Genomic DNA, 13363 nt, shown 5'->3' on the forward strand with positions numbered 1-13363 from the left:
ATCTGGTTCCCCAAGTGATCCTGCATCTGCCCAGATTCTGACAAAAATAGCCCCAGCCATGATGACTGAAATAACGGCAATTTTTAACTTATCAATAGCCCAAGCCATTTTTCCTGTATCCTGGAAAGAAGCAACTGTCAGACCCATTTTAAAAAAGAATAATGCTGACCCAGAGCAACTAGTAAACTATCGTCCTATCTCCCTTTTGCCACTATTTGGCAAAATAATGGAGGCCCTAATTAATATCCAATTAACTAAACATCTAGAGGACAACATGCTACTGGATACCTCTCAGTCGGGCTTTAGAGCTTGCCACAGTACCGAGACCGCCCTCTTGGAGGTAGTGGATAACATCCGGCTAGCCCTGGATGCCAAGCAATCTGCCATCTTGATTCTATTAGACCTGTCGGCGGCCTTCGACACCATCTCTCAGTGTCCTGCTAAAACGGCTGGCAGAGATTGGTGTCGGAGGTCAAGCACACAGATGGATACAGAGCTATCTGACAGGGAGGCGGTCAAAGGTTAAAATTGGTTCCTTCTCTTCGCCTTATGTGGAAAATGACAAAGGTGTTCCGCAGGGCTCAATCTTAAGCCCAACCTTATTTAATATATATTTATCACCTTTAGCCAAGGTAATCAAAGCCTACGGCTTTGATACGGTATCTTACGCCGACGATACCCAGATTCTGATAACCCTAGGCCCCTACTACTCCGATGCCAAAGTAAGATTCCAACAGTGTATGATTTCCATTCAAGATTGGATGACTAACAACTACTTAATGTTAAATGCTGGGAAAACAGAAATCTTGTTATTTGGTATGGCCAATAAAATCTGGACGGATGAATAGTGGCCACTGGCTTTAGGCCCTTGCCCAGCCCCGAAAAACTCTGTTAGGAATTTGGGAGTCATCATTGATGACAAACTGGCCTTGTCGCAACATATAAATAAAGTGGTTCACACCAGCATTGGGCTAATGAGAAGCTTAAGAAAAATTTTCAAATGGATTCCACTTGCTTCTCGGAAACCCCTTATTCAGGGCCTCATAATCAGTCGCCTTGATTATGGCAACGCACTATTGGCTGATGTGAACGAAGGTTCTTTAACTAAACGTCAGACCCTGCAAAACTCTGCAGCGAGGCTGATTCTTGGCCTTCCACCCCGCACCCCATCAGCCCCGTGCCTTAGGACTCTCCACTGGCTCCCAATAAAAAAACGCATCAAATTTAAAATATGCTGCCTGGTGCATAAGTCTATAAATGGACAGGGTCCTAAGTACCTTCAGAGAAAGCTCCAGGGTTACTGTCCGGGAAGGACTCTACGTTCATCAAACAAACATCTTCTAAAAGTCCCAAAGGTTAGGACAGTCAGGAATGGGGACAGAAGCTTCTCTAAAATAGGTCCCACCACATGGAACACCTTACCACTGTTTATTAGAACTAACTCTAACCACAAAACATTTCGCAAAAATCTTAAAACTTGGCTTTTTTAAATCCGATAATTATCCCCCTGTCTCTCTATCCTCAGTCTAGCTCTCCGCAAGCGCTCTGAGACCGAACGGTGATATATGCGCTATATAAAAATAAATACATAAACATGGATACGTTTTGATCAATGAATCCAGTATAGATGTTTTTGTTATTGTGGTGTTATCCTTGCATTGTCAGAAAGGGCAAATATTATGTATTTACAAATTTTGATTTAAATCTGCAGGATTGTGAGCACCCAGCTGCCTCCTCCACTCACTGCAAAAGTCTTGTTTCAAAGAGATAAACATATGGAAAAGGCAAGTATGTTTGTAAAATAGAATTTTAGAATTTGTGTAAGAAGGTTGTTTGATGATAATGTTGGAACCATTCTGTATCCAACTTGATTTTTTTCATGGAAGAATTTCATGGTATATTTTGGGAGTGTACCGATGCAATCTTATATTACAGGTTAGGCGTAAAACATTTAGCAATCTGGGTTTAAGACAAAAAATAATTACTGTGATTTCTTTTTTAGATATGATTAAATTAGATGTATTTCATTCATGTGCTCACTTTCTCGAGTGTATTAGGCATTGGAATACTCCTCACCCCTTCAGCAGGAGTTTATCCCCACCCACCAACAAATAAGCAACCGAATTAGTAATTCTGAGTACTTGCCCCGTTGCATTCTTTTTTATGTTTTTTCAAGTTAGACTGCATTATCGAGAGGGAGAATCAACCACATATTTTTGAGACTTGCTAACTGCTACCCACCATCCTGCTAGGTCAGCTGTGGTCTTTGCTATCTCATGAAGATTATTGAAATGAATTCTGGCAACACCAGCTGCAACCTTTCTCCACAGTATGTTATGAAATATCAGAATATATGCCTTGTATATAGTCAAAGACTACCTGAATGCCCAGTAATACATTCCAGGCTTTTAGTCATGCACTTCTCAATTTTATTCAAATTTTGCATTTGTTCCTTAATTCCTCTATTTTGGTGACCACACACAAGTCTCCTCCTCTCATGATTTATTTACGCTGATCACATATTGTCTTAATATACTATTGTCTTAGATGTGTGTCTTTCCTTCACTGCAAGAATCTCACCATAGTAGATTGTTTCAAATGCCAGCACTGCCTGGTGTATACATAAATCACTTTTTTACGTTTACTTGGTGAACAGTGAACTGGGTATTTCTGTATGAGTACCACTTGTCAACCTTACTTAATGGTCTCCTAAATGTGGCCGCTTTTCTAAAATGTTTTGTTGTTCATCATCTTTGCTGGCACTTGTTTTCTTATGATTTCTGTGAGCGTTATGTATTTATCCCTACAGAGATATAGTGAACATTCTTTGTTTCCATTCTTTTTTATATGACTATTTACTTCTTATTCCTATTTATTAAAGAGGGGAGACACAAGGAGCTTGTTGCGGAGTCTAGTGACTCGTGCTCCCAAAATTAGACGTATACCATAAGGGAGTCACTGTTCCCATAGAAAAAGGTTTGGAAGTAGACGGTGAGAGATGCTCGAGTCTAGTGCTACTCTATCTGTGGGGGACAGTGTGTCCTCATCTTAATGCCCTCACGCTCCCCGAAGGATGTCATGCTTCATCATTGGGCTGTGTTCCTCGCCGGGCCGGCGTTGCAATGCCCTACGGGTCCCCCTAAGGGTCTCTTTATCGGAGATCTTTTGATGAAGCCATTTGGGTGCATTGGTGTAAGTTGCAGTTAAGTCCTATAAGTGTGTATTAAAAAATCGCTGGAGGGGTAGTGAGTAGTTTTATTATTAAGGTGATCCCTCTAGCATTAGTAAAAATCAAGTGTATGGTGCTATTCTAAGGGATGTTGTGTCCCTTTATAGCTTGGTAAGTAATATGTCCCCTAGTGGGCATATGTATCGGTCAACATGTTTTGCGCTTTTGTGGTCTAAGGAAGAGATCCAGAGCGCTTTGTCAGGACCATGAAAGGCATAATTGTATTAACAGTGACGTGAAAATTTCAGTGCTGCCGGATAATTGAAGGGAGTAGCACTTCTGTAACGACAAGTGTTTAGAGAGATAAAGGTTCCCATTAGGGTGTACGTAGATTGATGGTCTGATGATCAAGAATTCTTTGTATACTTTATTTTTTTATTTTTTATTTGCTTAATTGCTTAAGTCCGGGTCTTCCATTGGAGGGCCAAGTGCCCCTGATCTATAGTGTAGTTATTATCGCTATTGATTATAGTCTATATATGTGAGCTACTAGAGTAGTGCTCATATAGGTAAGAAAAAAAGGGGGTTATAACTCAGCGGCAGACAGACCAACATAAAGGTAAGATCAATGATTAATAATGATTAATACTGGGACTTTGTGCCAGGGTTGTTTCTCTGTATCCATATGTTAATCAGATGCTCGTAAAACACAGCGTCATTAGCCAAGTAAAAATGACTATATATAAAGGTTCCTTTTTAGGTTTTGCCTCGCCAAAAAGATGCGCTCTGCGCATCTTTTTCGCGCAGGCGAAAACCTGATGAGAATTGTAGTGTGCTTTGGGTCGGCCCTCCTCATTCATTGGCTGGCTCCGTAAATGGAGCCTTGCCATTGGACGAGGGGCCTGTCCGTCAATGCCGGACCAGACACGGGGGCGTTCCTGACATTCTTTCCCTTTTGCCGACGTCACGCGACGCCGGGAACGCCCCCGAGTCTGGTCCGGCATTGCCGGCACCTCCCTTGCTCCCCCTCCCGCTTGTTTCCTGGTGCCCGCCTTCGTGCTCCGGCCGGCCGTCGTCAGCTCTCTCCTCCCCCTTTCCCGCCCCCTCCCGCTTCTCTCTGATGCCCGCCTTCCGGTGAGACACTGTGATGAATGCCACTGAAAGCCCTGGATGGACTGGGCTGGGTCCGGGTCAGTCTGCTCGGTAGTGGGCTGACTAGTGACTTGAAACATTGAAAGAACATATTTGAACCAGCCTTTGACGATAAATTATGACGTAATGCAGCTAACACAAATGTAACGTGTGAAACTGCAGACTGTTATGTTCAGCCAGAGTGGAGCTTCAGAGTGCAGAGTGGAGCTTCAGAGTGGAGCTTCAGAGTGCAGAGTGGAGCTTCAGAGTGCAGAGTGGAGCTTCAGAGTGCAGAGTGGAGCTTCAGAGTGCAGAGTGGAGCTTCAGAGTGCAGAGTGGAGCTTCAGAGTGCAGAGTGGAGCTTCAGAGTGGAGCTTCAGAGTGGAGCTTCAGAGTGGAGCTGCAGATTCAGAGTGGAGCTTCAGAGTGGAGCTTCAGAGTGGAGCTTCAGAGTGGAGCTTCAGAGTGGAGCTTCAGAGTGGAGCTTCAGAGTGGAGCTGCAGAGTGGAGCTTCAGAGTGGAGCTTCAGAGTGGAGCTTCAGAGTGGAGCTTCAGAGTGGAGCTTCAGAGTGCAGAGTGGAGCTTCAGAGTGGAGCTTCAGAGTGCAGAGTGGAGCTTCAGAGTGGAGCTTCAGAGTGCAGAGTGGAGCTTCAGAGTGGAGCTTCAGAGTGCAGAGTGGAGCTTCAGAGTGCAGAGTGGAGCTTCAGAGTGGAGCTTCAGAGTGGAGCTTCAGAGTGGAGCTTCAGAGTGGAGCTTCAGAGTGGCGCTTCAGAGTGGCGCTTCAGAGTGGCGCTTCAGAGTGGCGCTTCAGAGTGGCGCTTCAGAGTGGCGCTTCAGAGTGGCGCTTCAGAGTGGCGCTTCAGAGTGGCGCTTCAGAGTGGCGCTTCAGAGTGGCGCTTCAGAGTGGCGCTTCAGAGTGGAGCTTCAGAGTGGAGCTTCAGAGTGCAGAGTGGAGCTTCAGAGTGGAGCTTCAGAGTGGAGCTTCAGAGTGGAGCTTCAGAGTGGAGCTTCAGAGTGGAGCTTCAGAGTGGAGCTTCAGAGTGGAGCTTCAGAGTGCAGAGTGGAGCTTCAGAGTGGAGCTTCAGAGTGCAGAGTGGAGCTTCAGAGTGGAGCTTCAGAGTGCAGAGTGGAGCTTCAGAGTGGAGCTTCAGAGTGCAGAGTGGAGCTTCAGAGTGCAGAGTGGAGCTTCAGAGTGCAGAGTGGAGCTTCAGAGTGCAGAGTGGAGCTTCAGAGTGCAGAGTGGGGCTTCAGAGTGGAGCTTCAGAGTGGAGCTTCAGAGTGGAGCTTCAGAGTGGAGCTTCAGAGTGGAGCTGCAGATTCAGAGTGGAGCTTCAGAGTGGAGCTTCAGAGTGGAGCTTCAGAGTGGAGCTTCAGAGTGGAGCTTCAGAGTGGAGCTTCAGAGTGGAGCTTCAGAGTGGAGCTTCAGAGTGGAGCTTCAGAGTGGAGCTTCAGAGTGCAGAGTGGAGCTTCAGAGTGGAGCTTCAGAGTGCAGAGTGGAGCTTCAGAGTGGAGCTTCAGAGTGCAGAGTGGAGCTTCAGAGTGGAGCTTCAGAGTGCAGAGTGGAGCTTCAGAGTGGAGCTTCAGAGTGCAGAGTGGAGCTTCAGAGTGCAGAGTGGAGCTTCAGAGTGCAGAGTGGAGCTTCAGAGTGGAGCTTCAGAGTGGAGCTTCAGAGTGGAGCTTCAGAGTGGAGCTTCAGAGTGGAGCTTCAGAGTGGAGCTTCAGAGTGGAGCTTCAGAGTGGAGCTTCAGAGTGGAGCTTCAGAGTGGAGCTTCAGAGTGGAGCTTCAGAGTGGCGCTTCAGAGTGGCGCTTCAGAGTGGAGCTCCAGAGTGGAGCTTCAGAGTGCAGAGTGGAGCTTCAGAGTGGAGCTTCAGAGTGGAGCTTCAGAGTGGAGCTTCAGAGTGGAGCTTCAGAGTGGAGCTTCAGAGTGGAGCTTCAGAGTGGCGCTTCAGAGTGGCGCTTCAGAGTGGAGCTCCAGAGTGGAGCTTCAGAGTGCAGAGTGGAGCTTCAGAGTGGAGCTTCAGAGTGGAGCTTCAGAGTGGAGCTTCAGAGTGGAGCTTCAGAGTGGAGCTTCAGAGTGGAGCTTCAGAGTGGAGCTTCAGAGTGGAGCTTCAGAGTGCAGAGTGGAGCTTCAGAGTGGAGCTTCAGAGTGCAGAGTGGAGCTTCAGAGTGGAGCTTCAGAGTGCAGAGTGGAGCTTCAGAGTGCAGAGTGGAGCTTCAGAGTGCAGAGTGGAGCTTCAGAGTGCAGAGTGGAGCTTCAGAGTGCAGAGTGGAGCTTCAGAGTGCAGAGTGGAGCTTCAGAGTGCAGAGTGGAGCTTCAGAGTGGAGCTTCAGAGTGGAGCTTCAGAGTGGAGCTTCAGAGTGGAGCTTCAGAGTGGAGCTTCAGAGTGGAGCTTCAGAGTGGAGCTTCAGAGTGGAGCTTCAGAGTGGAGCTTCAGAGTGGAGCTTCAGAGTGGAGCTGCAGAGTGGCGCTTCAGAGTGGCGCTTCAGAGTGGCGCTTCAGAGTGGCGCTTCAGAGTGGCGCTTCAGAGTGGCGCTTCAGAGTGGAGCTTCAGAGTGGAGCTTCAGAGTGGAGCTTCAGAGTGGAGCTGCAGATTCAGAGTGGAGCTGCAGAGTGGAGCTGCAGAGTGGAGCTGCAGAGTGGAGCTGCAGAGTGGAGCTGCAGAGTGGAGCTGCAGAGTGGCGCTGCAGAGTGGCGCTGCAGAATGGCGCTTCAGAGTGGCGCTTCAGAGTGGCGCTTCAGAGTGGCGCTTCAGAGTGGCGCTTCAGAGTGGCGCTTCAGAGTGGCGCTTCAGAGTGGCGCTTCAGAGTGGAGCTTCAGAGTGGCGCTTCAGAGTGGAGCTTCAGAGTGGAGCTTCAGAGTGGAGCTTCAGAGTGGAGCTTCAGAGTGGAGCTTCAGAGTGGAGCTTCAGAGTGCAGAGTGGAGCTTCAGAGTGGAGCTTCAGAGTGCAGAGTGGAGCTTCAGAGTGGAGCTTCAGAGTGCAGAGTGGAGCTTCAGAGTGGAGCTTCAGAGTGCAGAGTGGAGCTTCAGAGTGGAGCTTCAGAGTGCAGAGTGGAGCTTCAGAGTGGAGCTTCAGAGTGGAGCTTCAGAGTGGAGCTTCAGAGTGGAGCTTCAGAGTGGAGCTTCAGAGTGGAGCTTCAGAGTGGAGCTTCAGAGTGGAGCTTCAGAGTGCAGAGTGGAGCTTCAGAGTGGAGCTTCAGAGTGGAGCTTCAGAGTGCAGAGTGGAGCTTCAGAGTGGAGCTTCAGAGTGCAGAGTGGAGCTTCAGAGTGGAGCTTCAGAGTGGAGCTTCAGAGTGGAGCTTCAGAGTGGAGCTTCAGAGTGCAGAGTGGAGCTTCAGAGTGGAGCTTCAGAGTGGAGCTTCAGAGTGCAGAGTGGAGCTTCAGAGTGGAGCTTCAGAGTGGAGTGGAGCTTCAGAGTGGAGCTTCAGAGTGGAGCTTCAGAGTGGAGCTTCAGAGTGGAGCTTCAGAGTGCAGAGTGGAGCTGCAGATTCAGAGTGGAGCTGCAGATTCAGAGTGGAGCTGCAGATTCAGAGTGGAGCTGCAGAGTGGAGCTGCAGAGTGGAGCTGCAGAGTGGAGCTGCAGAGTGGAGCTGCAGAGTGGAGCTGCAGAGTGGAGCTTCAGAGTGGAGCTTCAGAGTGGAGCTTCAGAGTGGAGCTTCAGAGTGGAGCTTCAGAGTGGAGCTTCAGAGTGGAGCTTCAGAGTGGAGCTTCAGAGTGCAGAGTGGAGCTTCAGAGTGGAGCTTCAGAGTGGAGCTTCAGAGTGGAGCTTCAGAGTGGAGCTTCAGAGTGCAGAGTGGAGCTTCAGAGTGGAGCTTCAGAGTGCAGAGTGGAGCTTCAGAGTGGAGCTTCAGAGTGCAGAGTGGAGCTTCAGAGTGGAGCTTCAGAGTGCAGAGTGGAGCTTCAGAGTGGAGCTTCAGAGTGCAGAGTGGAGCTTCAGAGTGGAGCTTCAGAGTGCAGAGTGGAGCTTCAGAGTGGAGCTTCAGAGTGCAGAGTGGAGCTTCAGAGTGCAGAGTGGAGCTTCAGAGTGCAGAGTGGAGCTTCAGAGTGCAGAGTGGAGCTTCAGAGTGCAGAGTGGAGCTTCAGAGTGCAGAGTGGAGCTTCAGAGTGGAGCTTCAGAGTGGAGCTTCAGAGTGGAGCTTCAGAGTGGAGCTTCAGAGTGGAGCTTCAGAGTGGAGCTTCAGAGTGGAGCTTCAGAGTGGAGCTGCAGAGTGGAGCTGCAGAGTGGAGCTGCAGAGTGGCGCTTCAGAGTGGCGCTTCAGAGTGGCGCTTCAGAGTGGCGCTTCAGAGTGGCGCTTCAGAGTGGCGCTTCAGAGTGGCGCTTCAGAGTGGCGCTTCAGAGTGGCGCTTCAGAGTGGCGCTTCAGAGTGGAGCTTCAGAGTGGAGCTTCAGAGTGGAGCTTCAGAGTGGAGCTTCAGAGTGCAGAGTGGAGCTTCAGAGTGGAGCTTCAGAGTGCAGAGTGGAGCTTCAGAGTGGAGCTTCAGAGTGCAGAGTGGAGCTTCAGAGTGGAGCTTCAGAGTGCAGAGTGGAGCTTCAGAGTGGAGCTTCAGAGTGCAGAGTGGAGCTTCAGAGTGCAGAGTGGAGCTTCAGAGTGGAGCTTCAGAGTGGAGCTTCAGAGTGGAGCTTCAGAGTGGAGCTTCAGAGTGGAGCTTCAGAGTGCAGAGTGGAGCTGCAGATTCAGAGTGGAGCTGCAGATTCAGAGTGGAGCTGCAGATTCAGAGTGGAGCTGCAGAGTGGAGCTGCAGAGTGGAGCTGCAGAGTGGAGCTGCAGAGTGGAGCTGCAGAGTGGAGCTGCAGAGTGGAGCTGCAGAGTGGAGCTGCAGAGTGGAGCTGCAGAGTGGAGCTGCAGAGTGGAGCTTCAGAGTGGAGCTTCAGAGTGGAGCTTCAGAGTGGAGCTTCAGAGTGCAGAGTGGAGCTTCAGAGTGGAGCTTCAGAGTGCAGAGTGGAGCTTCAGAGTGGAGCTTCAGAGTGCAGAGTGGAGCTTCAGAGTGGAGCTTCAGAGTGCAGAGTGGAGCTTCAGAGTGCAGAGTGGAGCTTCAGAGTGCAGAGTGGAGCTTCAGAGTGCAGAGTGGAGCTTCAGAGTGCAGAGTGGAGCTTCAGAGTGGAGCTTCAGAGTGGAGCTTCAGAGTGGAGCTTCAGAGTGTCAAGAGCAATGCCAATAGCTCTAACTTTAACAAAGGCAAAACCATTGCATTGTAAATGCTTGTTTAGGTTTTGCCTAGCGAAAAGAGCGCAGCTTTTTCGCGCAGGCGAAATCCTGTTGAGAACTGTAGGGTGCTTTGGGTCGGCCCTCGTCATTGATTGGCTGGCTCCGTAAACGGAGCCTTGCCATTGGACGAGGGGCCTGTCCGTCAATGCCGGACCAGACACGGGGGCGTTCCTGACATTCTTTCCCTTTTGCCGACGTCACGCGACGCCGGGAACGCCCCCGAGTCTGGTCCGGCATTGCCGGCACTACTGCGTCTCTTCTCCCCCGTTTCCCCCCCCGTGACTGGCCGGCCGGCCAATCCTAGCGCGGCCGGCCGGAAGTGCCCGCCCCCCGCAGCCCGGGGGAAGAAGGAAGACGGCAAGCAGTATGGCGGCGCCCGCGGGGCTCCCGTGGCCTGGAGGGAACCGCCGCCGTCGACGTTGCCGGTCTCCCATGCCGAAGAGGGAGACCGGAGAAGTGCCGCCGTCGCAAGGTGCAGGTGAGTCGATTTGTTTTTTTGTTTTTTTTTTTCCCCTCCTCTCTTCCCCTGCCTTCCTGCCCCAACCTCTCTCCCCCTGTCTCCTACCTTCACTCGTCATGTCCTCCCCGCCTTCCTCGTCTCCGGCCGGGCTCCCGGCTGCTGCTCTGGAGGCCTGAGAGGTGGAGCCCTGTCCGGGGAGTTCCCTGCACCGGCATGTACGTGCAGACACGAGCCGGGCCTCGGGGGTCTGCTGGTCTCCGTTTCCGAAAGGGCTCGTGCTGACGAGAAGAGCACGTGGCTTCCTTGAAGCATATTGCATGTTTCACTATTGAAGCCGACGAGAAGGGGGTTGAGTGCTAGGCAGAGGCAGTGCTGCATGCACCGGGGGCTTGGCTTGTAGGGCAACATCAACCTACGCCCCCAGATGAAGGGACCGGTGAATTGCAGGGGGTTGCCCCTCCACCCCCCCTCCTCATAAATGATGTTGGGTTTGAACTAACAACTTTATTCGTACCAATCCAATGCAACATTAAGAATTCAGGTGATTAAAAAAACTCTCATTGTTATCCCGTTGCCATTATGCAGTGCAAAAGTCAGCAACACAGGCCAGGCATTCGTTCGGGCCTCTAAGCCCGTATGTGCATCCACCTGTGTTAGTGAGGGTTGGATGTATTCCAGGTATCCATCCACTAGCTCCAGACTATTAGTCAGATTTGTCATACATTTATTTATTTATCTCATTCTTCCATTGTGTACCGAAAGTAATCCTTTTCATTGTTTTGCGCTGCAGCAGGCTTTTCTTTTATTGCTTCGGCCAGTACTCAAGTGCTGCTGGTGTCAAGCCTGTGGCACTGCCTGTGCTTGTTTACGTTCTGTGAGTTTTCCAATTATTTCATGTCTCAGAAAGTGCCCTTATTTTCTCTGTAAATGTTGTGTGCAAATCTCTCTAGCCTATGCAGATAGCAGGTCTGACTTCCAAGTGCGGAAGCTGGTTTGATATTGTTTATTACCCCGATTAGTCCTCTTCCCTCCCTCCTTCCCTGGTTGCACAATTTAGCCACCAGCTTGGTAACAACACAGGAGCCGGCGAGGGGAGAAGAGTTTTTTTTTTAACTATAAAAAACAGTAAAAATAAAAGAAATACGTGCATGCTACGCCTGTTGGAGCGGGACATAGGCACATTATCTTTATTGCATATTATGTCCATGCTTGTAGCTCCTCCGCTTTTCTTTTTCTTCCTGACCCATCGATCTGTACTCCAGCGTTTCCCTCTTCTTTTCCCCTTTACTCCTTCCGCTGCTGTACCATTGTTCCATGCCTTCCCCTCTTTCCCCCGCCCCACTTCCTTCTTCTGCATTCACCACCCCTTGTTCTGTTGCCCTCCCTTCCTTCATTATCTCTCTACTCTATCCTCCCATCACCCCCACTTCTGGTCCCACTCACTCCTCTCACGCCCTCATACTCTTCTGCATCTCCCACCTTCTCCCTTACCTCCCTACTCTACCCACCTGCAGCTCTCGCTTCTACTGTCACCCACTTACCCTCCCACCTCTTATTCACTGCAGCTTCCAATGTCCTGATCCCCAGTCGCTCCTTTCTCTCTCGCACTCCACCCCTTCCTGCCCCTCTTTAGGCCTTTGCAGATGTATTCCCCCCCCCCTTAGCTCCTCCTGCATTCCTTTTCCCTCATCCCCTCTGTTCACCCGTTCTCTACTCTCTCCTTTCGTGCCTCCCTGTTCTGTCACTCACGTTCCCTCCCTCTGCTGCTACCACACTTTCTCCTCTCCAAACACTTTACTCAGACTCTCACTGCCCGCAACACTCCGGGTGTTCTGCCCTCCTCTTTTGTTCCCTCTCTCCGCAATCTTGTTTTTAATGATCAGTTCTGTGGTTCGCTCTGTTTCTGACCGCCGGGTCCGTGTTAACTGTGCCATCCCCTTTTATGTTCGGTGTAAAGTGCTCCCATGCCGCGAGATCAGAGCTGCGAGTGGGAGGTTGCCTGACAGGTGGCAGAGAGGGGACAGACCAAATGTAGTGCTCTAGGGCAGAGTCGGGTAGTTAAACCTGTACTTAGTGCCCAGGGTCATGATTGACCAGGAACACCTGTTGAGTGCCTAGACAAGGTCCCAGGAAGATTCATCTACACTAGCGTTCTCCAAAGTCGGTCCTGGAGGCCCAGATCAATGGCAGATTTTTTTCATATCCCCATTCAGAAAAAATGTAGTTATCTTAAAAATCTGGCATGGATCCGGCCCTCCAGGACCGACTTTGTTAGAACCCTGATCTACATCATTCAGTAACCGTAAATCAGGTATGATGTTTACGATTGACTGTGACATACATTATTAACATACGCAGTTGTTTATAATTATATCATTAACACAAGTTTAGATAATCAATACTATTTGTACTATGCCTGGCTAGAAACCACGTTTGTTTGAATGATTAATGCTGGTTTTCTTACACAGTAATAATAAGCTTAGGTCCCATATTGTCCCTACGATGTGTACAATTCTCACACTAGTTTCTCGTTACCTATTCTTTCCCAAGCACAACCTTGGAAATGTGAGAGAGTCTGATCACACTTTGTACTCTGGCCTGGATATGTGAGACAGTGAACTCATTCCTTTCCTCCCACTACCACCATCTATAAAAGCTGTGGGTTTTAGCAGATCGGAAGCCAGGGAGCACAGTGGCAGATCAGTGAGTGTCCTGTCCATGAACTGGAAAACAATTACTAACACTTGAGCTTTGTTCTCTACAGCTAGGTTGAGAAAATGTGTGAGGGTTTGAACTCAAACTGTGAGTTAGTATGCAGAGGCTCGGTGAGACCCATGTCTGCTTGTGCCTCCGTTTTCGTGCCCCTGTTGCCTGCTTGTGCCTCTGTGTGCCCCTGTTGCCTGCTTGTGCCTCTGTGTGCCCCTGTTGCCTGCTTGTGCCTCCGTGTCCCCCTGTTGCCTGCTTGTGCTGTGTGGGTGTGTGTGGAGGGCTCTGTGTGGCTGTGTGTGTAGGAAGCTTTGTGTGGCTGTGTGTGTGGGGGGCTCTGTGTAGCTGTGTGTGTGGGGGGCTCTGTGTGTGTGGGGGGCTCTAAGTGGCTGTGTGTGAGGGGCTCTGTGTGGGGGTGTGTGTGGGGGGGCTCTGTGTGTGTTTGTGTGTCATTTGCGATAGATAAAGCTAGTGGCATTGTAAATGACAATGCCATTTATTTATGTTAAAAAAAACATAAATAAAAATAATGTCAAGAGCAATGCCAATAGCTCTAACTTTAACAAAGGCAAAACCATTGCATTGTAAATGCTTGTTGGTTAATGAGTTGAACCTGCGGTATCTAGGTGAATGATATCTTATAGGCCCCACCATTGATGGCAAACCTCGAGACGCTGTGTTATCTATGCATT

At 49.8% G+C, this 13363-nt stretch overlaps 1 protein-coding gene across 2 annotated transcripts in view; it reads left to right on the forward strand.

Moving 5' to 3' along the window:
- HPS4 (HPS4 biogenesis of lysosomal organelles complex 3 subunit 2) overlaps positions 1-13363 on the forward strand; it is a 287681-nt gene that overhangs the window by 141574 nt on the left and 132744 nt on the right. For both annotated transcript variants that reach the window (XM_078667309.1, XM_078667310.1), the window contains exon 8: positions 1712-1784. In XM_078667309.1, the coding sequence (XP_078523435.1) occupies positions 1712-1784 (73 nt within the window). The remainder of the gene's footprint in view (positions 1-1711; positions 1785-13363) is intronic.

The sequence above is a fragment of the Lissotriton helveticus genome, chromosome 11 (assembly GCF_964261635.1).
Source record: "Lissotriton helveticus chromosome 11, aLisHel1.1, whole genome shotgun sequence".
NCBI lineage: Eukaryota > Metazoa > Chordata > Amphibia > Caudata > Salamandridae > Lissotriton > Lissotriton helveticus.